This window comes from Lynx rufus, unplaced genomic scaffold (genome assembly GCF_022079265.1).
Source record: "Lynx rufus isolate CCGP_SWC_20201006 ecotype Redwood Valley unplaced genomic scaffold, mLynRuf1.p SCAF_6, whole genome shotgun sequence".
NCBI classification, from domain to species: Eukaryota; Metazoa; Chordata; class Mammalia; order Carnivora; family Felidae; genus Lynx; species Lynx rufus.
The window spans coordinates 103,385,028-103,411,522 of NW_025814878.1; the positions used below are offsets into that span (position 1 = coordinate 103,385,028).

At 36.7% G+C, this 26,495-nt stretch overlaps 1 protein-coding gene across 1 annotated transcript in view; it reads left to right on the forward strand.

Moving 5' to 3' along the window:
• The window catches only part of SUPT3H (SPT3 homolog, SAGA and STAGA complex component), a 540,026-nt gene that overhangs the window by 384,353 nt on the left and 129,178 nt on the right, over window positions 1–26,495 (forward strand). The window contains exons 5-6 of the mRNA XM_047101640.1: window positions 331–421; window positions 8,321–8,460. Coding sequence (XP_046957596.1) covers window positions 331–421; window positions 8,321–8,460 — 231 coding nt within the window. The remainder of the gene's footprint in view (window positions 1–330; window positions 422–8,320; window positions 8,461–26,495) is intronic.

Genomic DNA, 26,495 nt, shown 5'->3' on the forward strand with positions numbered 1-26,495 from the left:
ATTTATCACAATCTTCAGGAAGAATTTGAAACTTTTTATAAGACCAAAAAAAAAAAAAACCCCAAAACCAAAAACCCCAATGATTGCAAGTCTAGAGCATTTAGATACTAGCAAATAAAGAGTACTTTTAAAAACACTTGTGTTTGAGCTGTTTTAGCTTTTATGTTTAGTACGATGACACCTTTTATTTCACAGTAGTATGCTGAGGACTGCTGTGTTTTCCGCAGTGATCCTGGACACAAGTTTATTAGATTTAGTTATCGTAGTGGTCTGTTACTTGTAAAGTGAATGTATGTATAAGGTTTCTTACTCATTTCGTATTTTTAATAGAAAAAACTGAGAAGACTGCTAAAGTACATGTTTTTCCGAGACTACAAATCCAAGATTGTCAAGGGCATCGATGAGGATGATCTTCTGGAAGGTAACCTAAACAAAAACACTAAACGGAGAGTGACATGGCTCGTGTGCCCGTGTGACACATTGATGCAGTGACAGCGTGGACATACCCGTCCCAGTAGGACGGATGTGCTTCCGTTACATAACGTAGCTGAGAAACTATCCAAATATCTATTCAGTTGGCAGCTAAATCGTATGATTTTCTCTTTCCGTTGCTTCATAGTAATCTGGTAGGTCAGTCCTTTTAATCATGTGGCCTGTTTTATATCACAGTGCCATGAAACTGAGAAAATCATGTTGATTCAGAACCTAATCGATCGGAGCAAGAATAACTTTTCTGTCGCGGGTGTATGGAGACAAAACTGTTATTGTATATATCTGAAATTGACACATGGGTTTTTCTCAGTTTATTATAGAAAGTATCTGATATGTGGTATGATGTAAAGTCACCTCATTTTGGTGTGCTATTTCAGTACTCTTTGAAATCTTACCAACAGCCTAACGCAGAATAGACAATTGTCCTTATCTGAATTTCCAACTCAATTCGCCATTTCAGAATATTTAGAAAAAAAAAATATTAATGTTTCAGAATCAAACAGTGCTAAGCTGAAAACAGAAATGTGCTGAACAATACTTACTGAGTCAAAATAAATATATGTGTTTTAGTTTCTAAAACTCACATATTTTGCATTGGATATAGTCACTGCGTAGTGAGTATCCATGGCTAATAATTACATTGATAAATCAACAAATTCTCCTGGATTAAGAAATCCAGCAAACTACTCAAAACCAACTGAAGAGTTAACAAATTTTGGAAGTGAATTGTGATATACCTTCAACAAATTAGCAGGTGTACTAACCGTGCAGAAAGAAAGAGAGAGAGAAAGAGGAAGGGAGGAAGAAAGAAAGAAAAGAAGGAAAGAAAAATTCATATCAAATATTTCATCAGTGGTGCCTATTTAATATTACTGTAATTCTCATAGAATTTAATTTCTGAAGACTAGTCATCCAGGTGAATTTAAACGTTCCTTTTTTTAGAGAGCATAAAAAATACAGACTTACACCCAAACAGACCTGAATTCTAATCAGTCCCTCTTCTCTGCTTTCTCTCTCTGTGAACTTGAGGATCCATTTTCTCATAAGTCAAAAATTATACCACTTACCATGGTAGAACTCATATGCATGTTTAAAACCTAATGTATGAAAATCACCTGATACATTCTTGCCATCGAATCAATGATAGATATTAACAACAACCTTAGAACACTAAGAAGCTCAGGGTGGTGAGACTAGTATTCAGTTGTACTAACAGCATCATATCAGTTTGATGTCCTCTCCTCATGTATTTCAAATCTCGCCTCTTTACTTTCATCTAAATTTTCTTTTTTTGTGTGTGTCATTTAAAGTCTTAAAATAATTGCTGTAACATATAAGATGAAATGCTCAGGTAAAATATATCAAATACTGAGGTGGGACTTTGAGAATGGCCATATGAGCAGTGTGGCAGACTCATTCCCCAGTGAAACACATTTAACTGGTGAAAACTTTAAAAAGTAATGGCTTCTGCCACCTGCGTGGCTCAGTGGGTTAAGCAACTGACTCTTGATTTCAGCTCAGGTCATGATCCCAGGGTCATGGGTTCAAGCCCCATATGGAGCCTGCTTAAGATTTTCTCTCTCTCCCATCCTCTGCCCTACTCCCCCATTCACACACTCTCTCTCTGTATATATACAAAACTAAATTTTAGAAAAAGTAATGGCTTAAAGTCTCCAGAAATTGTCCTAAGGGTAAACAGCAAACGGAGAAGCACATATTTAAAAAAAAAAAAAAAAAGTCTCATTAAGAACAGGAAGAGTCTGGGGTGCCTGGGTGGCTCAGTCGGTTAAGCATCCAACTTCGGCTCAGGTCATGATCTCACTGCTCATGGGTTTGAGCCCCACGTCGGGCTCTGTGCTGACAGCTCGGAGCCTGGAGCCTGCTTCGGATTCTGTGTCTCCCTCTCTCTCTGTCCCTCCCCTGCTCGCACTCTGTCTGTCTCTCAAAAACAAATAAACATTTTAAAAAATCAAAAAAAAAAAAAAAAGAAAAGAAACAATACCAAAAACAGTGAGAGTCTGTTTGATTTGAGCCAGGACCTGCCCCTATAACTCCTCTTCTCTTTTCCTGCCACCTTAGTTCAGTAGAAGCTTCACTGTGGGCAAATGTTCCCAAGAACCCTGGACACTTGATTCTCCAGCCACAAGTCTAAGGCAACAGTGTCCCCCAGGAGGTTGGCAACTCACATCTCCTCTGGCTCCGTGTCGCAGAAGCTCTGTTCCATGCAGGAATAGCTGAAAGGACTGCAACTTCCACTCCTTCTCTACCCATAGGGAAGCTCTGCCCCAGACGTGGCAGGCGGAGAATACCGGGTCCTGAATGCCCTACCCTAGCTCACTCAGGCGAAGTAGAGCTCCACGCGAGAAGGGACAAGCTCAGAAGAGAGTGGGCTACTACCATCCCTACCCAGATCTCCACTCACGGAGTTAGGAGTCTTTCTAAGAGAAGCCGATTGCCATTCCCACCCCCAGCTCCAGTACAGCGATACAGAGATTCAGCCCAGAGGGGGGAAGCAGGCTTTGTTCACAAAGAGCTCTTCACCTTTCCCTACGGGGACTGATTTTTTTTAGAACAGAGCCTGTGAAGTTCATACCTAATGGTGGTATAGGAGACAATGGAAATCCTGATGGTGAGCAGTTAAGAGGAGGCTGGAAGCTCTGTGATACTGGTAATAACAAAACAGTGCATCAGCTAAAGGTTTAACAGGAAACGGAGGGAATATACAGCCAAGAAGAGTCTTCCGCGGTCAGGGCAAAATGTAGAGGCTAGCAATATCTTGACTCTGCAAAGGGGCCCGACATGATTCAAGTCCATCTGTGGAACGTTTTCTGCCCAAGAGTATTTAATTAAAAACAGTGAAGCAATCAGCCAGAAGTTAGTGGAAGCTAATGGCTGTGTGTGATACCCGTAGAGTCAGGTAACTTAATGAAGAGAGCTGGCAAAGTGATGGCCAAAGAGAACCCGACTAAAACCACAGTCATCCCTGGTGGTCGAGGAGACGGATTGCATGCTCAAGGCTGTGCCCTCTGAGGAGCACTTCTGAGGCCACATGCTGTGAGGGAAAAAGATTTTATTTGAACCAGTCTAGCCAAGTCACTAAACAAACAAGCAAACATTGACAACAAGCCCCAGGAAGAGGAGGGAATAATTATCCAGAAGTTACTACAATATAAAATGTCCATTTTGAACAACAATCACAACAAAATACTTGGCATGCAAAAAACCAGGTATGTAATCCACATAAAAGGGGAACAAAAAGCAGGCAACACAGACTGCTTTTGAGAGCACCTGGATATTGGACTGGTCACACAAAACCTTCAAAGTAGCTATCATAAACGTGCTCAAAGAACTAAAGGAAGCCATTTTTAAGGAACAAAAGGAAGATATGATTACAGTGTCTCACAAACTAGAAAATACCAATTAGCCAGAAATTAAGGAGAGCACTTGTCGTGATGTGCACTGGGTGTTGAATCACTATATTGCACAGCTGAAACTAGTATTACACTGAATGTTAACTAACTGGAATTTAAATAAAAACTTTTTTAAAAAAAGATTAATATAAAGAGACAAGTTATAGAAAAGAAATGCAAATTCTGGAGTTGAAAAGCACAATGACTAAAATGAAAAATTCAGTAAAGAGGCTCAGTAGTAGCTTTGAACTGAGAAGAAAGAATCCGCGAACTTGAAGACAGATTGTTAAAGATTATGCAGTCTGAAAAACAGAGAAAGGAATGAAGAAAAATTTATAGAGCTTTCTGAAATCTGAGGCATCATGAAATGAGCCAATATATGCATAATGGGACCAGAAGGATAGGAAAGATAAAAAAAAAAAAAAGAGCAGAAAAAAATCTTCAAAGAGATAATGATTGGAACTTCTCAACTTTAATGAAAATTATTAATCTATACATCCTAGCAGCTCAACAAGCTCCAATTAGGATAATCACATAGCAATCCACATTCAGACATATTCTTCTAGAAATGTTGGAAGACAAAGAGAAAAATCACAAAAGCCACAAGAGAAAAACACTTCATCACATACAGTGGAACTCCAGCAATATTAACAGCTGACTTCTCATTAACAATATAGGTTAAAAACAAAACAAAACAAAACAAAACCCCAGAACAATATAGGTCAGATAGCAATGGAATGACGTATTCAAAGTGCTGAAAGAAAAAACTGTTAACCAAGAAACATATCAAAAGTGAAGGCAAATTTATATATATTCCTAGATAAACAAAAACTGGCTGAATTTCTTGGTAGCAAATCCATATAAAAATGCTAAAGTACTTCAGGCTCAAGCAAGTGGCACCAGACAATAATTTGAATACACGTGTGTGCATGCACGCACGCACACACACACACACACACACACACACACACACACACACACACAAGTACCTATAAAGCTAATTGTGTAGGTAAATATAAGAAACCATATAATTGCATATCTTTTCCTTCTTCTCATAACAGATTTAAAAAACAATGTATATAATGTAATGTCAAGTCCATAACACATAGATAGGTAATATATTTGACGGTAATGACATAAGTGAGGTGGGGGGTACCAAGGTTGTATTGGAGTAAGGAGTGACACAAGATGGCTGCTCAAATTGTAGAAAGAAATGAAAAGAAGCAGAAATGGTAAATACAATGGCTTATATAACCAAATCTATAAATATCTACTTTCTGTCCTATAAAAACACAAACTACTGAAACTGAGTCAAATAGAAAATCTGAGTAGACCTATGACAAGTAAATTCTTTGAATTAGTAATTTTAAGTTTCCCAAGGAAAAACCCAGACCTAAATGACTTCATGATGAATTTTACCAAATGTTTAAAGAGCAATTAACACCAATCGTTTCCCAGTGCATTCTTCAGGGCCATTATTACTCGGATATGAAAACCAGACAAAGATATCACAAGAAAAGAAAACTAAAAACTAATACATTGTTTTTCTGGATTCCTTATGCTATACTTTCCATTTCTATGACTTACTTACTTTGTTGTTTTTTTTTAACTTTTTTTTACATTTATTTATTTTTTGAGAGACATAGAGAGACAGAGCACAAGTTGGGGAGGGACAGAGAGAGAAGGAGACACAGAACAGAAGCAGGCTCCAGGCTCCGAGCTGTCAGCACAGAGCCTGACGCGGGGCTCGAACTCACAAACCGTGAGATCATGACCTGAGCCGAAGTTGGACGCTTAACTGACTGAGCCACCCAGGCGCCCCATATGACTTATTTATTTTGTAACTGGAAGCTTATACTTCTTAGTCCCCTTTATGAATTTACCCATTTCTTCACTCCACCTCCCCTTTGGCAAACACCTGTCTATTCTTTGTATTTAAGCGTCTGGCTTTTTTGTCTGGCTTTTTTTGTTTGTTTCTTAAATTCTACATAAGAGTGAAATCATACGATACTTGTCTTTCTCTTTCTAAAGCACTTCACTTAGCATTATACCCTGCATACATTTTGTTGTAAATCTCATTTTTTCTGTGTATGGCTGATTAGTATTCCATTGTGTGTACACACACACACACACACATACACACACCCCAGATGTTTGTTATCCATTCACCAATTGATGCACACTTAGGTTGATTCTGTAGTTTGGCTATTGTAAATAATGCTGCAATAAACATATGGGTGCATTTATCTTTTTGAATTAGTGTTTTTATTTTCTTTGGGTAAATGCCCAGTAGTAGAGTTACTAGATCATATGGTAATTCTACTGTCCGTTTTTTGAGGAAACTCCATACCATTTTCCACAGTGGCTGCACCAATTTACATTTCCACCAACGGTTCACAAGGTTGGTTTTTTTTCCCTCCATGTCTTCACCAACACTCGGTATTTCTTGCCTTTTTTAGTCTAGCCATTCTCACAGGTGTAAGGTGATACCTCATTGTAGATTTGATTTGCATTTTCCTGATCAGGATTAGTGATGTTGAGCATCTTTTCATGTGTCTGTTGGCCATCTGTACATCTTCTTTGAAAATATTCAGGTCCTCTGCCCATTTTTAATCCAGTTATTTGGGGGTTTTTAATTATTGAATTCTGTAAGTTCTATGTATATTTTGGATATTACCCCCTTATCAGATACATCATTTACAAATATCTTCTCCCATCCAGTAGGTTGCCTTTTTGTCTACTTAATGTCTTTTTTAATATAGATTGTGAAAATCCCTAACAGAATACTTAGGAAACCAAATCCAGCAACATCCAAAAAGGATTATACACCATGACCAAATGGAGTTTATCCCAGGAATGGAAGACTAGTTTAAATTTAGAAAAAAATTTATGTAAAAAATCATAATGATAGAACGAAGGTCATAAACCACCTGATCACTCAATACATGTAGAAAAATCATTTGAAAAAAATCCAAGGTCTTTCATTAGAAGAACACTAAAAAAAACTGAGGAGGGAACTTTCTCAACTTGATAAAGGTCATTGCTATGAATGGAATGTTTGTGTCCCCCCAGAATTCCTATGTTGCCTCCTAATTCCCAGTGTGATGGTATTTTGAGGTAGAGCCTTTGGAAAACAATTAAGTCATGAGGGAGGGGCCTTCATGAATGGGAATAGTGCCCTTCCAAGAAGAGATATAAGAGAGCTTGCTTCTGCTCTCTGTCCTCCGCCATGTGAGAACAGGAGAAGACAGTCCATCTGCAAACCAGGAAGCAGGCTTTCATCAGATACCAAGTCTGCCGGCACCTGATCTTAGACTTTCTAACCTCTAGAACTATGAGATATAACTATGGGTTTTTTAAGCCATCCAGTCTACAATATATTTATATATTTATTGTAGTCTGTGCTATAAACTGACCAAGACAGCTATCTATGGAAAACCCACAGCTAGCATCCTATTTAATGGTGAAGGATTGGATACTTTCACCCAGAGATGCATAGGCTGGTATCTGTGCATGTAATTTATCACTTTAAAAAGTAATCTAGTTCTCTGTCACTAATTCACACTGATATTTATACACTAAACTGTACTGCCTATTGCATTATTCCCTCTTGACCTTTTGCAATAACTTTTTTAAAGTTAGGTTTTGCTTTTAAATAAATATGATAGTTTTATCTCTTAAGAGGAAAAGAGTAAGGCCTTATCCCTTTAGGCCTCAAATGTATTGCTACAGTAACATGTGTAACATTCTCTCCTTTTAATTTCACATTTATTTTCATAAATAAAATAATTTAATTTCACATTAATTTCGTATTTATTTTCTGAATTAGGCTTGGTATATCAGGATTCTTTTTCTAAATCTGAAAGGGCTTCCTTTTTTTTTTGGTAAGGAATTTTGATCAGTCCATTCACACTACGTTAATTGATAATTTGGTATTTTGTTCCCTCAATCTTATTTATGGCATAAATAAATGATTTAATTCTGTGTGGCTTATGCTTTTGTTTTGGATGCAAAGATTCTCCCTTCTTTTTTTTTTAAGTTCATTTATTTTTGAGAGAAGGAGAGAGAGAGAGAGAGAGAGAGAGAGAGAGAGCACACCCACTGGAGCAGGGGAGGGGCAGAGAGAGAGAGAGAGAGAGAGCGAGCAAGAGAGAATCCCAAGCAGGCTCTGCGCTGACAGCACAGAGCCTGACACAGAGCTAGATCTCGGGAACCATGAGATCATGACCTGAGCCAAAATCAAGAGTCAGACACTTGACCAGATGAGCCACTCAGGTGCCCAAAGATTCTCCATTTAAAGATTATTTCAAGAGAATTCCAATTCTGAATTTCACATGCAGTATTCAATACATGTAGTGATTGGTGTTGATGTAAACCTATTAAGCACATTTTTTTCCTTCTTTTTTATGTTCATGAAGACAAACTGAGTGGCAGCAATAATGCAAACAAAAGACAAAAAATTGCCCAAGACTTTCTCAACTCTATTGACCAAACAGGAGAACTCTTGGCAATGTTTGAAGATGATGAAGTTGATGAAGTTAAACAAGAAAGAATGGAGGTATAGTATATTCTTCCCTTTTTACAGTAATAGAATAGCCATTGCAGTGCTTATGCTATTTGGTTCTATTCTTCTGTTCTTTGATTGATGTCTGAATTGCCCAGAACAGTAGTTGCATGTCTGAAGGCAGCATTGTACAGCCTTCAGACATGACTTTGGGAGGCAACTTCAGTGCTCTGTTTCTCTGTTTCCTCCTTTGAATAGGAGTCGATTTCCCTCAACTTCCTTCCAGGTCTTAGTTTTCCTGTTACCATTTTATCTGAAACTTATTTTTTGTCCCAAGTCATCCAGTTCTCTTTGTGGGCAATGGTAATTTCTCCCACTTTTGTGTTGGCATGTAGCTGAAGAACTGTTTTTCGGGACATATCTGCAGGCTATGAATGCACTCATTAGCTGAGGTAATATTCAGGGCAGTTACATGCTTTACATCACTGTAACATGTGTTTGGATTCCCTGAATATGTTTTCACAATAAATATGAAAATTGTTTGCCTTCTATTTGTCTGAGCTATCTATTCATAAAATTACTGTTTCCTTAAATACTTACTTGAAAATAAAAATGACTGATTTCATTTGAGTGCCTTCCAAAATACAAAGCATTCTTCTTCTTATTATTAGACTTTTACCTGTTAAAAAAAAAAAATCTCCATTTTCCCCTTCTCTTTAAATGGGACAAGAGAGGTAATTCCAGAACTCCAAAAGATCGTGCTAAGTACCTACTTTATCATAATCTCTATGCATGCTAAAAATATAATTATTTCATGTCAAATTTTGGAGGAAGTCCAATAGACATACATGCTTTGTAAACTTTAACAGCCTTCTTTAAAGAATTAGTATGCTTAGATCACGAACTGTGATCTAAAGGCAATGTTCTTTTTAGGTATCAATTACCTTAGAAATGTGTGGTTATCTTGGTTTGGGGCAACTGCAAATGATTTTAGTTCAACTTCGCCGTGGGCCAAAATCATGCTAACTTGTCCAAAGCAGATGATAAACATATATTTCTGAGGTCATTATGGCCCAAAAAGGATATGATTGTTTAGTAGCATGGTTTCACTTATGATGCATTACACAGAGAGCAAATGTTGTTTATGCTTTTCTAAAAAACATTTTTATATTACTCTAATGGGCATTAAGAAAGATTCATTAAGGAAAGACTCTACATAAAACATTAATAAAATAGAACACTTAGCTTTTCAGTTTTGATGGGAAAATCTCTGTCAACCAAGCCTACTGCCTGGAAGGACATTCCACAATCAAGGAGAAGAGAAGAAATGGAGCATGTTGTAACACTAAGCTCATAATAGCAGGCTACTGTAGGCCTGGAAAAAATGATGAGTCAGTAAGGTATAAGTTAAAGTCAATAAAATATCTGGAAAGGCGGGGGAGGAAAAGCTTGGGAACTTACGCAGTTTCTCTTCCTCTTCCCTGCACTTATATATGAGGTAGTGGTAACCAGGATAATAAAGTATCGATAGTTGATAAAAATAGTTACAGTGATGTGTTAAAAGTCAGATTGGCAGTTTCTTTAAGCTTTCTATCCTACCTAAAATCTTTTGTAACCAACATAATGGAGAGCAATTTTGAGATTCTATTCATCCAAGTAGCAGAGTTTAACTGACTAAAAAATGCTGAACTTAGAGACGTAAGTGTAGACAGTAGAAAGCGGAACCATGAAGAGCATAGGCCTCGCCTGCTTCTAATTTGACAGGTTATAGTTTCAAGCGCAAACCGCAAGTGCGGCAGTCCATATGAAACCACTTTGGGCTCACAAGACTGCGATCTCTGCTTTTCAAGTGCAGTGGAGTAATCAGTCCTGGCATCGCTCAGTGATTTCATTTTTCTCTAAGCATCACTTACTGTTGCAGAAACTTTGTTTGCTACCTTCTTCCCAAGAACGTATGAAAATGGTATAGACCTACCAACAAAGCTTATTATTGTTTTGCTTTCTTTCCCTTTTTTTTCATTTAAATGTAATTGAGAAGAGAAAAAAAAATTTTAGAGGCATAAAAACTCATTTGGGATCCTAGCTTTTTCTCAAAACATCGAGCAAGAGTACCAAAAACCGAGTTGTTTCCTGTTGTGTTAGGTGACTTTATGTGTGCCTGGCTTTGTGTTTCACTCCTAATGTACCTCATCAGTATGAAATATTATATGACTTGAAATAAAAAGTCTGAATTTTTACTTCCATTTCTACTTGCTAGTGCTTCATCATGAGAGTTCGCTAACTCTTACCCTTATAGTTTTCCTCCAGCACCAAATTTTTAACACTTGGGTAGATGTATAGTAGAGATCTATGATCCATTATCTTAAGATCCTTCCAAATTATCAAATAAAAATTAAGTAATGTTCAGAATTGCTTTTGAGAGACTAGGAAAGAGAATCAGGGATTTGGTAAGCATAATAATGCATATAAATGTTGACCCTCCTCTCACCTCCACTTAACCCCCACCACAGAATAACAGGAGGTGTGTTTTACTGTTTCTTACATTCTGATCAACTAAATATGGCTGTGTCAACCAAAGGCCAAGAGGGTATCACAAAACGCTGCAAAGAGCTTTGGGTTTTCTTAACAGAGTGACTGTAGTCACTCACAGAAGAGCCTTGCCTAAGACCCAACTACTCTACCGTGAAGGAACCTGAGAAGCTCAAGTTTATCATCAATCGAGTGAAATATCTGATCTAATAAACTACTGTGTTTGTGAAGGGGATGTAAATAATGAGTACTTAAAGAATTTGGTGAACTCTACCTTCTGACTAATCCTTAAATTGGTAAAAGTAAACAAGAAAGTAAAGATTAGGCCATCAGAGAGAACAACCTTTAAACAAATTAGGGTCCTGAAGCCCCAGAGGCCTGATACTGGAACCCAGAAAGAAAGCACAATGGGATACATAAAATTTAAGGTCCTTAAAAATGTTTTTAATTGGCTTAAGATTGAATAACATTCCAGGTGGCCATCTGAATTTAACCTAAAGTGACTGATCAGAGATTGTAAAACACAAAGTTTCTCATAAAATCTGAATGATCAGAGAAGTCAGGTTCACCATTCAGTTACGCCCCAGGTAATGTGAAGTTATGATCTCTGGGGAGGTTGAGTCCCAGAATTACCATTTGTCGAACTGAGTATACTGGAAAACTCACCGAAGAAGCCAGAGAGGTGGATTGCTGTAGATGTTCTCCATCTTCTGGTTTTGAAATCTGTTCTTTCTATTTCCCTTTTCTATTTTTCTACTATTATTATTTTTTAATTATAATGGAAAGTAAAGTACAATGCCTTTAAGATAAGACAGTTCAGGGGCGCCTGGGTGGCGCAGTCGGTTAAGCGTCCGACTTCAGCCAGGTCATGATCTCGCGGTCCGTGAGTTCGAGCCCCGCGTCGGGCTCTGGGCTGATGGCTCGGAGCCTGGAGCCTGTTTCTGATTCTGTGTCTGCCTCTCTCTCTGCCCCTCCCCCGTTCATGCTCTGTCTCTCTCTGTCCCAAAAATAAATAAACGTTGAAAAAAAAAATTAAAAAAAAAAAAAAAGATAAGACAGTTCAAAAATATCTTAGTTAAGATTTATCATAAAAGAAGAAAGGCTAATAACTCTAGTGAGATAATGGTGTACAAATATGAAAAAAAGTTTTTAAGTTGAGTTTAAAAATGAAACCCAGAAAAAAGTTGAAATGTATGTGAGATTAAGAAATATAGAATTTATATGCTGGAAAGATAGTCTATACACATACATACATGATATATACAGATACGCATCTACATTTACATACATACTATTATGCCTGTGTGTATTCTGTAAGAATAGGTATATAATTTTAGTAGATTTTTTTAATGTAAAAGTAAAAGAACAATCAGAGGTATATCAGACAAACGCAAATGCTAGTGGTAGCAATATTAGCTCAGAGAAAAGAGGATTCAAGGGAAAAAGTTTTAAAATGGAGCGATGTCAGTAATTTTATGTTACCAAATGATGCTGCCTGTGGTGAAGATAGTAAATACAAAATGTTAATCATCAAATTCCAGAGAATTGAAATATACAAAGCAAAAGATTCCAGTAATGTGGGGAGAAGTTAGAGAAAATGCATTTGTTGAGTCTGGAACACACTATTCTCAGTACTTAACGGATTGACTTGGGGGAAATTTTTTAATCATAAACATTTAAGTTTAATAGATGGATATAAAACATTTTATAAATGAGCAGCAGTTTTAAAATCTTACCCAGGTAACCCCAAGGATTCCATGGTGCTCTTTACGGGAGGTGAGGAGAAGTTTGGTGGGGCTCTATCCTCCCACCTCCCCCTACACACTTTCCTCCATCAGGAGAACTTTGAGGTTACATCATGGATCTATATATCACTAGTAAAGAAGGGGCTTCGTTATTTTTTAATTGAAAGTCAATACAAATGATCACTATTCAACTTCTCATGAGGAGTGTTTCTCTCATACCCAGATAGATATACACTCAGTTAACAGATTTCAACAATATACAAATTTGTAGAGCACATTACCTTACCAGAGCAGAAAAAGTAAACCTGAGAGTAATAACAGAAGTTAAACAAACAATTAACAATTAGTTAAAACAATTAAACAATTAGTTAATCTAATTGATTAAAAATTTGAAAAGAAAAAAAGCTAATAGAAGCAACTAATGGACCCACAACAAATTAAAATGTATTACCATCGACTGTTTGGATAATGACAGCAATGAGAACAGTCCCTGTAAAATTTACAAAATTTGGACAACACTTTAAAATAGAGGCAACTTTTTACATTTTAAGCCTTTATTAAATTGGAAAAAAGTAAAAGAAACTAAAGATTCACCTAAAATTAGAAATTTTATGTCAAAAAGAGAAAACAGGAAAAATGAAAATAAAAAATAAATGCATAAAGTTAGAAAACAGTAATTAAGGGGTGTCTGGGTGGCTCAGTCGGTTAAGTGTCCAACTCCGGCTCAGGTCATGATCTCATGGGTTGTGAGTTTGCGACCTACCTCGGGCTCTCTGCTGACAGCTAAGAGCCTGGAGCCTGCTTCAGATTCTGTGTCTCCTCTCTGCCCTTCCCCTGCTCATTCTCATTCTCTCTCTCTCTCTCTCTCTCTCTCTCTCTCTTCTTTCTCTTCTTTCTCTTCTCTCTCTCTCTCTCAAAAATAAACATTAAAAAAATTAAATAAAAAAGAAAACATATAATTGAATATACCAATTTAAGGAACTCTTTGCAAAAATAATAACAAATGGTGGAATGAATCTATGGCAAGTCTAAATAAGAAAAATGGAAAGAAAAGACAGCTAACAAAAATCAGCAAGGAGTAGGGATCTAGCCACAGACTGGAGAAATCGAATTCACATATAATTCTGTACTAACATTTGGAATGAATATCTTCTTAAGAAAATGTAAATGATTAGTTTTACTCAACAGGTAGTAGAAAACTTGGATAGACCAGTAACCTTGGAAGAAATGCTAAATGTTTGGGAAAGAATTATGTCCTCAGCAGATTCTGAATCCAAAATGATTTATGGAAGAGCTCTTTTAAACATTCATAAAATAACTCATTGTCATGCTATATAAACTATCTCAGAGTAAAAAAAAAATAAGGAAACCTTATTAAACTTTACAGAGTATCATAGTATAATCTCATTTATGAATATGGATGCAGGAATCTTAAAATATTAGCAATTTTAATTTGGCAGCATAATATAATAAGGAATGTACCATGACCAAATAGGATTTTTTTCATGAGTTCAAGCAAGCTTGAGTATTAGAAAATACATTAGTGTTAAATACCCAAGAACTAGGTCAGAGGAGAATAACCATATGGTTATTTTAGGAGATGATAAAACAAAATTCGCTTCCTATTCTTTTTAGAAATTCTCATTGAACTGGAAATAGAAAAGTTACCGTCATATCATGATAAAGAATATCTCACTCCAGTGAACAGCCATCATTATAGTTTGAAAAATATTAACAGAGTTCCATTAAATTCTAGAATGCCCATGTTATCAGTTTTATTTGCCAGAGTTCCAGGAGCATTAGCCAGTGCAATAAAAGACCTAGCTATTGGTAGGAGACAAAAATTATCATTAGGTACAGATAATATAATTTTTATTAGGTAATCCTTGAGGATCAATCTAAAAAACTATTGGAACCAATTAAAGTCTTCACCAAATCATATAGATACTTTAAAAACCAGTAGCTTCCCCCATATTTCATAAGAGTTAATAAAAATTAGAAGACCATCTCAGTTAAAATAATACAAGGAAGAAGTTTATTTGGAGGCAACTTCATACTAACAAGAAATGTAAGAGAAATATGAAAGTAATATTTAATAATGTACTAAGATAGAAGAGTGTAAGTCAAGAAATATAATGTTCCTGGATACAAAGACAGGATATTATAAACCTATCAGTTGTTCCTAAATTAATTTATTAGCTTGATGAATTTTTACAAAAATCTCAGCAAATTTTTTAAACTATCCAGTGATATTAGAGGTTATTTTAAGTAATAAGACAGATGAGAATAGCAAAGAAATTTTCATTAAAGAAGAATAGAGAGCAGAGTTCAATTTATCCTACCAGATACATTTCATAAAACTGTTGCCATCAAAATAGTGTGGTACTGGTGTAAAACCCAATAAGCATACCAATGAAGAGAATTCTATCCATGAAATAAGTAAGTGTAGAGAAGACTTTAGTCACGATAAAGGTAGCTTTAGAAATCAGTGGGAGAAAGGTGCCAAACAGTTGGATAATATTTGGAAAGGAAAAAACACATCTAGTTCCTAACCTTAGACTGGCCTCAGAATAAATTCAGGTGGATTCAAGAACTGGGTATGAAAAGTAAAGCTGTTTTTAAAAAACAGAAATAGGGGCTCCTGGGTGGTTCAGTCAATTGAGCGTCTGACTTCAGCTCAGGTCACGATCTCACAGCTCGTGAGTTCGAGCCCCGCGTCGGGCTCTGTGCTGACAGCTTGGAGCCTGAAGCCTGCTTCGGATTTTGTTTCCCTCTCTCTCTGCCCTTAACCCACTCTCATTCTGTCTCTGTCTCTCTCAAAAATAAATAAACATTAAAAAAAATTTTTTAAAACCAAATAAATAGGTAAATATCAATTTGGGAATGTGGAAGGACTCTCTAGGCTTTTGTTTTCTAAACAAGCTTTTCAAGAACTACTCCAGATGTTAACAGGTGTACTGTTGGAGGTGGGGATGGAGAAGTGGTCCATTTTCAAATAAGTTTGTGAAATCCTAAATTAAGAAATTTAAGAGGTTGCTTTTAAAACCTTTAAGAGACTTTTGTATACAAACATGTATTGTGAGTTTTTCAGTAGTGAAAATTGAATCTATTAAAGTCTTCTGAAAGGAAAGCCCACTTTGGAGACAAAAAAAGCACAAAGGAAATGACTTAAATTTAACTTGTCTGTGTCAGAAAAAGAAAGACAAAATTGAAAGGCAAACTACTGTAATAATGTGATAAAATATTAATATCATTTATTTATATAGATCTTTCAGTCCCTAAGAAAGCATTCCAGTAGAAAAATTGGCAAAGGATAATAATAGACAAATCACAGAGAGGAATACAAATAACAAACATGCAAAATACCTGCTTACTTGTAATGAGCCAGCGCCATTTTTGCTTATAAAATGGTGAAGACTAAGGTATCATTGGGTACAGATTAACTGTTGGTGGAAGTGAAGTTTGATAGAAACTAGAAACTATTTAAAAATACCAATTGGAAAGAATTCATATACTTCAGCCCAATAAACACATATTTAGTAGTTGCTGTTTAAAATATAATCAGACATTTTGAACATATGCATATCCTATTTACCCAATGGTCAGCGAATGTGTATATTTCCTCGCACCTAGAAATTAAGACTGGAAGGATATATACCAACGTGCTAACAGTGGCTGTCATCATCAAGCATTGAGATTATAAGTAAGTTGAGTATGTAAGTTTATGCCATTTTGATTTTACATATTTATCACTTGTGTTCCTCTTAATCCTCAACTGATGTCCTTTACTCTACAGTTTACCTTTTCATTTTTTTTTTCCCATCAGAAGAATTTAGTTTATACGTGGTGCTGCAGGATAGGCTTTGTGAGCAAATGAAGTAGCCTCGTATTATATAATTGAGGAATAGGAATGTATACCATACACAGTGTGACACAGACTGTATTCAGAGCTGTAATAATGATCTAAGAAGTTTAAAATAGTTAACGTTTTTCATGATTGCAATGAACAAAAAGCCCATTTCAAATTGAAATAAACAATTATTAAACAATTAGGGAAGTGGTTCAGGTAAACAACCACAGGTAGATTTGGCCTCAAGCAAGGTTTGATATCGAGGTTCACAATATGTCACTGGATTTGTAGCTCCATTTTCCATGGCCCCAGGCCATGATAGGATGCCTCTGTCCAAGATTGACCCTGAAAGTGCTTATGTCACAAGATCTTCTGAAACCCCTACCACCCACAGTAGCTAGTAGGATGACCTACTCTGATTGGCTTAGCCTAAGTCATAAGCTCCATCCCTAAAGCTGAAGGTGCATCCAGCCCCTCACAAAGGCATGGATTGCTGGAGCTATAGGAAGAGGGAATGAGTGCTGGAAAGGTAGCTTCAAAGGTCTATAAGGGTAGAGGATCTGTACATTATTACAGTAAGAATTGACCAAGTGATGTATTACAACCTTGACTCTGCCTGGATCTGTAGGAAGTTTTCCTTGAGAGATAGCATGGAGAATGAGTAGAAGTCATTTTCTTTGGATCTCATCCATCCTTCCTTCCACTCTTTAACTCATTCAGCATTTATTCATTGAGGCTCTTTTGTAAGTCACTATCCTACCCTCTGAGGTCGTGACTGCACAAAAGACAAAATATAGTTTCTGTATTCACAGTACTGTAGTTAATAACTGGCAAGTAAGATTTGTACCCTCTTAAGGGGAATACAGGCTCAGTAAATGGTTCTTAATTCTGTTTGGTCTTGAATCTTGAACCTTCTTGGTGGATCATTGGTTGTATGATGGAGCCCTGTATTTTCTGTTTCTCTTGCTATTTGATTTGAAATTTAGTTTTTTTCTGAGGTAAAGCACATTACTTCTTTAAGAAATCTTTATGACTAGCCTCAGACAGGGACATAGAATTAGCTTCAGAATTTGCTGAAGAGGGCACAAAATAATAGAACTAGGGTACATTTTATAACATGAAAAGATAGTATGTCAAGGTGAGACTCTGACAGAGATTCATCAGGAGAACACATTAGTATGCCCATTTATTCTTTTGAAGGGAATCTTGGATAACGTAATTGAAAAATACAAAATCATTCTTCAGGGAATATTAATAGAAATTCCTCCAAAAAAACCTTTGGCGATTCCAGCTACACGGTGCATAATTAATGTAATTTAGTGTATGTTTTTTTCTGGCCTAGAAACTACAGAACAGGGAGTATTACATGACTTTAGGAGAACCCAAAGGTAGGTATAATGTGTTGCTCTGAAATTTATTTCCATTCATGACTTTATAGACTCTATCAAATTATTTTGTATCCACAGCTAGAGCTATCTTCTAGTTACATAATGGTAGATATGTGTATATCCATTGCCATAAAAGTTTGTCTGAACTCCAGAAAGGAATCTTCCGGAGAAGAGATTTTTCAGTTAATGACATGAAAAGTTACAGATTTTATAAAAATAGAACATTCCCTCGCTTACCTAGGTTTATCATTCTATGGCTTAATATATCACATTTGACAGATTGTTCTTAAGGGATTCTTTTAGGTTTTTCTTAACCATCTGTGAACTATGGGCTCTAACTGAGGGTAGAGTCAGACTTCTGCTTTGATTAGAGTGCTCCATATACTGGGTGTGAAACTAGAAATGGGTGGGTTTTGTTGGGTTTTTTTAATTGCTCTCTATTTTTATAGGGTGTTTAATCGCTTGGGTTATGCTTTACTATAGAAAAAAATTTAGAGCAAGATTAGCCAAATGACTACCATCTTTATGATATAAATTTTAGTACCGCTCCCATTTTGTCTTCCACCCTCAGACCTATTTTTTACTATTCCTCTCTGGGTGAAATTTAAAAGATTTCTTCTTGTTACCCTTTCCCTAGACTATTGGGAAGCTAAATACATGGTGACAGCATTGAAACAGTGCTCATAGTAACCATGCTTTTCCAAATCCAAATCAAGGTTTAGCATTTGTGGCCCACAAGTATCTTTTCTTATGTGGATAGAATATTTTATTCATTTGGGGGGGGGGATAAACTTTATTTTTTCAGATTTATTTAAATTCAAGTTAGTTAACATATAGTGTAGTCTTGGTTTCAGGAGTAGAACCCAGTAATTCATCACTTACATACAACACCCAGTGCTCATCCCAACAAGTGCCCTCCTTAGTGCCCATCACCCATTTAGCCCATCTCCCCACTCACCTCCCCTCCAGCAGCCCTCAGTTTGTCTCTGTATTTAGGAGTCTCTTATGGTTTGCCTCCCTCTCTGGTTTTATCTTATTTTTCCTTCCCTTCCCCTGTGTTCATCTGTTGTGCTTCTTAAATTCCATATATAATGGAAATCTATATTTGTTTTTTTCTCTAACTTATTTTGTTAGCATAATACGCTCTAGTTCCATCCAAGTTGTTGCACACAGCAAGATTTCATTGTTTTTGATCACCAAGTAATTTTCTATTGTATATAAATATTCCACATCAGTTCTGTGGACATTTGGGTTCTTTCCACAATTTGGCTATTATTGATAGCACTGCTATAAACACTAGAGTGCATGTGCCCCTTTGAATCAGCATTTTTGAATCCTTAGGATAAATAACTAGCAGTGCAATTGCTGGGTCATAGGGTAGTTTTGTTTTTAATTTTTTGAGGAACCTTCGTACTCACTGGACTCCAGAGTGGCTGCATCAGTTTGCATTCCCACCAACAGTGCTAAAGGGTTCCCCTTTCCTCCACATCCTCACCCACATCTGTTGTTGCCTGAGTTGTTAAGTTTAGCCATTCTGACAGGTGTGAGGTGGTATCTCATTGTGGTTTTGATTTGTATTTCCCTGACGATAAATGATGTTGAGCATCTTTCCATGTGTCTGTTAGCCATCTGGATGTCTTCTCTGGAAAAATATCTATTCATGTCTTTTGGCCATTTCTTCACTGGACTCTTGTTTTTTGGGTATTGAGTTTGGTAAGTTCTTTATAGACTTTGGATGCTAACCCTTTATCCAATATGTCATTTGCAAATATTTTCTCCCATTCCGTCAGCTGCCTTTTAGTTTTGTTGGTTGTTTCCCTTGCTGTGCAGAAGCTTTTTATCTTGATGAAGTCCCAATAGTTCATTTTTGCTTTTGTTTCCTTTGCCTCCGAGACGTTTCTAGTAAGAAATTGCTGCGACCAAGGTCAAAGAGGGTGCTGCCTGTTTTCTCCTGTAGGATTTTGATGGTTATAGAATATTTGAAATCAGAACTTGGTAGTAAAATATAAGAACAATGATTACCATTCACTTCTACCTTCCCCACATCAAGCAAGTTTCAATTTTAGTAAAACAGAGAACCATTTTTGAGGATAAAGATACACACCAATGCTGCAAACTAAACATTTGTGTCTACCAGTGGTAATGCATGTGTGTAGGTCTCGCTGCTGTGTTTAGTCTCGCATAAATGGATATTTGACTAACACATCTGATTATACTGTTCAATTAGGTTTTTATGGAATCAATCAATATTTTCTTTCCCAAATAATTTCAGTTTGTTCTTTTTAAAATGATATCCTTCTCTTTCAAAAGATCCATTGCAAGGGTTTTCTTAGAGATCAGTCCACCGACTTGTTTATAAAACACCTTGGCAGAGAAGAGTTTTAAAATATCACCGAATTTAAGAACACCACAGGATTTACCACTAATTTACATTTAATGTTTATAGTTCTCAAATTGTGGTTGTTGTAATAACCAAAATATTTTTGCCCTGAATATTTTGCGGATTATATTTCCCTATTCTTTCTCCTTCACCCACATTCCCCACAGTAGGTGGGCAGATTGTTGTTACATAGTCTGGCTTTTATTTATCTGTATTGGTTTAATCTCTACAAGTTAGTCATTCTAAATATGAAAATAAATGTACTCTGTGGCAAGATTTTTGTCTTTTTAATCCTGTAGTTTGTTTAGTGGAATTAACAGCTCATTGCCTGTTTGGTATAGGTAATTTCCCGCTATTCCTGTGTTGCATCCGTGCTAAGGAGCTGCCTTTACTTCGGTTCTTAATGTTGCCACCACTTTATGACATCATGCCAATCAAGCTGTTTAATCAAGACTTTTTCCTGGATCATTGCATTCCTCATTGAGAAATAAGAATTCTAGATGAAGCATATTTAGTGATCAGTGCAATCCATTGTATTTGTATGTCTGTCGAGAACTATCCTTTCCATAGAGCAGTGGTCCAAAAGGCAATTCACATCTTGCCAGCCTTCTCCTTTTCATGACTCTCCATTTTCTGCAGAAGAGTCTCAACTTCTTAGCATGATAGTAATACATTGTTTTATAATCTGGCCTCAGATAGCCTTTTCATGTTCGTCTCTCACCATTCCTGATCCTCCTCTTTTTTAATATTCTTTCCCAAATCATGCATGTGCACACACAAAACATACCCCCCCCCCACACACACGCACGCACGCACACACACACACACACACACACACACACACAATGCTTAATGAACCCCTTTGGATTTGTAGTTCTCTAAATGGGTGTTTACTTTTCTTCCCTTTGCTGAGCCTTCTCGATCTGCAACATCTATGTTCAGATATTTCAGTAGGTGATAGATTGTAACTCATTGTATTTACTTAATTTAACTTACTAGATAAAGTCCTTGAGAGCGTGGACTTATTTTAAACGTTGTAAACTTCCAATAAATATTTTCCAAATAAGGTAACTAAAAATAGGCATAATTTTGTAGCTAATATATGTGTTATTAATATATCCTTTGGGTGATTTGAATATTTTTTTGTTTTATTTAAAGCATGCAGTTTTGGGGCGGCTGGGTGGCTCAGTTGGTTACGTGTGTGACTTCAGCTCGGTCATGATCTCGCAGTTTGTGGGTTCAAGCCCCGCATCGGGCTTTGTGCTGACAGCTCAGAGGCTGAAGCCTGCTTCGGATTCTGTCTCTCTCAATCTCTCTCTCTCTCTCTCTCTCTCTCTCTCTCTGCTCCTCCCCCACTTGCTCGCTTTCTCTCTTTCTCTCGCTCTCTCTCTCAAAAATAAATAAAACCTTAAAAAATTTTAAAGAATGTAGTTTCCAGGTATATAAAACCAGTCATTTTTGACTCACATAGGATTCAAACAGGATATCATAATTAGTTATGTACCTCTATGAACTTTTCATATCAGGAGTTCTCCAACAAATCTCTTTCAGGTGCTTTCTAGTTATTAATGGATTTCATTGGTCAGATAACTTTCTGTTCAAATTATAATAGTGGCTTTTCCAGTTTTAGCTATAGAAGTTCTTCTAACCATACTGCTTTGGCATTGATCTCTGCTGTGTCCCAAATTTGTCTACAAGCTGACACTGAGCATCAATTCCAGTTCAATCAGTTGATTTTCTTTCAAAAGGACCAACACCATCTGTGACCATTGGTCCCTTCCACCTAGTGGCCAAGTCAGAACATTTGACAATAAATGTTCCATACCTTTTCTCGTGTATTTGCTGCAGTTGTAAGATTTTATGATTTAGCATCTTTACATAATAACATACTTACTTCTCTGATCCATGAAATACCTCTTCTGGATAATTCTTTTAGTTGTTGGCTGATTGGTACTTAGAGGGTAGTTTGAATTTTCAGGTGCCTTAAGTTACTGTTGAATTTTTTGTGGCATGAAAATTTTGCATCTCCACTCATATGTACTTCACACAACAGGAAAATGTTGTTTCACTTAGTTCTTCTAACACTAAGGAACAGGTTACCAATAAATTACCATATTCACAAAAATTACTTTTGAATTTAACCTGCCTCATGTATGGCATTTATAAACTACGGGGTTATTGAATTAATAATTTATTAATAACCATCACTACTGTGGCTCTTATACTCAGTTACAAAGAGTAATATTTAGCCATATACCCACAGTTAATATGGCCATGTAATAAGCTGTTTTAAGCATGATTTTTAAAGTAACCAAGTAATAAGTATTAGCAATTTGGGGCATTTTAAAGTATTTATTAAATGTTACTTTTAAAAGTCCCTGAAGAAAGGGCATCGAGGTTTTGTAGTTGTTCGGCACCTCAGACAGAAGACAGTCATTGATAATGGGTTTCTTGACCTGTTCTCAAGTATGGAAAAGCTGTAAGTACAAAAGTGAACACTTTTGGGAAAACACACTATAGAAAAATCTAAAATCACTGGCATAATTGTTCTTATTTTGAAAAAAGTACCTTATTATATAAAAGCTCTTAAATAACTTAAGAGCTTTTAAATAATTCAAAATTAGACTCTTTTTACCAAAATTCGGTACGTCCACAACTATCTCCAAAAAATACTATTGTATTCCTTTGCTGTATCTGTGGAAGTTACCCGAGGGAGGGGGGAGACTGGAGCGGGTGAGGAAGATGGGGCGGGAGGAAGAGAGAAATAGATGAAGGAAAAGGGGAAAAAAAGAAGAAAAAAATGCAATCTTTTTTCCTAGGTAGTAGCTCTGTGTGGAGTTCCTCTTACCCATCTGGGTTTAGTGGGGAGGATATTTGAGGCTCGGAAGGCTTGTTCCTTGTCGTCCTACAACGAGTTTTTCATCAATAGAAAAAAATAAGATAGCCTAATAAGGCAATTATTACTGTCTGTGAAAGCAGAAATGCCTCCAGTAAAATTTGGGGGGAATGTTCTTCATTATCTTAAGCAGTTCTTACTAATAATCCATTATATGGTTTTGAAGTAGAAATTGTAGTACATTATTTGTATAATTAAATATTGCTTAAACCTTTCCTGTGAATCGTAAAAACTCGTGGTGAAGGTTTTTTTAATATATTATAACCAAGGAGTGATGAGTTATCTTGGTTGCCTGGATGTTATTTCTTTGGGATATCAGTCATCTCAAACTCATAAATTCTTCTAAAAAATTCTTCTCGTGGTATTCTTTTAAATCATTCCAGTTACTTGTGTGGGACTTGGGTGCTTACAAATGACTGTAGGCCAGTTGATTATATTGGGGAGTTACTGAAAGAACTATGGATCCTCTGTGGCAAGAGACAGCTGTGAGAAAATTTATCATTTGTAATGCATTTTAATGTTGAATCTCATCTCCACCCTTCCCTTGCTTCCACCCCCACACCCCCCGCCCAAGGAAAAAACAAACCAAAGCTAGGGGGAAAAATCGTATTTCATTTCAGCTAGAAAAATGTATTTTGTTTAAGTTGTACCAAGAGTTTTTCAGTGTTTACTTGGTTGTGGAGAAGTTCACTATCTCGTATATCAGCGGAAACATAAGATGATACAGCTTTCGGGAGAAAAGTGTGACTCTTATCTGTCAAACACATGAAAAGAAAAAGCAAACCTATATGTCCTTTGATCCAGAAATTGCATTTCTAGGTACAATGCTGAAGAAATAATTGAACAAAAGCTTTATTTAAAACTCAAATGTGTTCATTGCTATTTTTAACAGAAAAAATTTTGACCATGGAAATATTAAATTTGTAATGTTTCTTAGCATAGCTTTTGATATACTCCATAGGGTTTAAAAAATGTCTATTACGTCCGTTATTTAAATACTATTTTGTAAATATATTAATATTAATATTTTTAATTAATACATTATATCATGTATTGATATGTAACTATTAATAGTCAATATACTTTTGAGTTGCTTTTTGGCCTAATTTATATAGGAGAATATTTAAAATAAATAGATATATGTTCCAAGTGGCTGAATATTTTGTTTGTGACCCTAGTAGGTGTTTTAGTTACTTTATTGCATAGCAGTCAAATATATTTAGAGATACTATTTTAGCCTTGGGAATTTATTAGAATTTACTTGGTGTTTTAATATGCGGTGACCTTTTGTAACTGATCCATGGACAGCACAGGGAGACACTTATGTGTCTATTACATCGTCATTATGAATAGTATTCACTTCCTTTTTATCATTAGTCTACAAACTCTTTTTGATCACAGAACCTTCATCAGTAAAAATTTGAGACTTGGTTAGATATATTAGTAGATTGTTTTAACACTAGGATTTTATTCACACTTAGAGGTTGCACTTACACCTGCCCTAGCAAAAGCCCAATCCTGGTTAAATCCAATTCTTCGCTTATTTTATAGCTACATATTATGCCTGTTCCCCAGCAGCAGAACATGACTGAAGGAAAACACAATCAAGCTAACTATTATCGCTTCAAATTGCCAACTAAGAACCTCAAATTGGCCTTAGTGCTGCCTGGCAATTTTAGAGAATCCATAGTGCATCCATTCTGCCACTGACCTTAATAACTGTTTAAACTGCTGTTGCAGAAGACCTCTAGCACCCCTGTTGTCCTTGCTCAGCTGGTAAACCCACTTCCTGTCTCCCTGCAAAAAGGGGAGCAGTGAGAGGAGTGCTTCCGAAAGTCCTACCACAACCCGATACGCTTCATTCATTTCTATCCAACAGCAAAGCGCTGTGATTTTCCCTGCCTCAACACAGACAGAAACCCTCCCAGCTACTTTTTTGTCCTCCTTTACTGTAGGACTTCTCAAAAGAGATTGCATTTGTTCTCCTCCCATTCTCTCTAGAACCCACCTGAATCACATTTTCATCCCCACCATCCTATGTAAATGGCTCTTGTTAAGGTCACAATAGCCTCCACTGTTGCCAGATACATTGATCAGTCGTCCATCTTTCTCCAGATGTTCGCTCTCAGTGGCTCTCAGCCGGGCAAACGCATTGCCTCTCGCAGACTTTGTCGCGTACTGTTCCCTAGCCCTCTCCTCTCCCTCAGAACTCTGCTCACATCTCACGTCACCACAGAGACCCACCCCAACCTTGCAACAGAGAGATGCTGCAGACTGAATTGTGTCCCCTCATAAAAACGTATGTGGAAACCCTCTAATGTGACAGTATTTGGAAATGGGGCCTTTGGGAGATAATCAGCTGTGATGAGGTCATAGGCAAGGCCTTGGTAATAGGACTAGTGCACTTGTAAGAAAAGGAACAGACGCCAGAAAACCCTGCCACGTGAGGACACTGTGAGAAGGCAGCTGTCTGCAGGCCAGGAAGAGAGTCCGCACCAGAACCTGACCGTGCTAACATCTTGATCTAGGACTTACAGCCTCCAGAACTATGAGAAGTAAATTTCTGTTGTTTAAGCCACCAAATGTGTGGCATTTTGTTATGGCAGGCTGAGCAGACGAAGACAAGAAGAATCCCTCTCCTATCCCATCCTTCTCTGTCCACTTCCCCTACTATATTTTGTTCATAGCAGTTATCAGTCTCTTTTATATGTTTATTATTTGTCTTCCCCCCCCCCGACTAGAATGTAAGCTCCAGGAGGTCAAAGAACATTGTCTTTTTTTTTTCACTGCAGTGCCCACAATAGTGTAGAGCCATAGTAGGTGCTCTATAAATATAGCCATATTAACAAAAAAGTTAATAATAATGAAAATATTTCCAAACCTCTGTAAATCATAGATGTTTCATCATTTGGAAAACCTTTCTATTTTTACTGCTTTTGCCTTTAGAGGGATACATAAGTTGTGGTTTTTCACTTTAAATATCTGCTAGCATCCAGTGGCCACGAGAAAAGTTCAGCAGATTTATAACTCTTAGACTCGAAAGGGAAAAAAGCATTAACTTGTCTTCAAGTTCTATAACTTTCAACTTCCTCTGCTCAGAGGTAGCCTGCGAGACTTTGGGTGATGCAAAAGATCTCTATGTTCATTCTGCATCTCAATTCAAAATGTTGCATAGAATCTGCTATCGGTGGTCTTTTTTTTTTAACTGGCACAGTGAAGATGTCCTCCTGTACCAAGTGAGGTGACACCAACCACACCATCCTTGCCCTGAACAGACCCTGCTCGTGACTGCACTGCAATC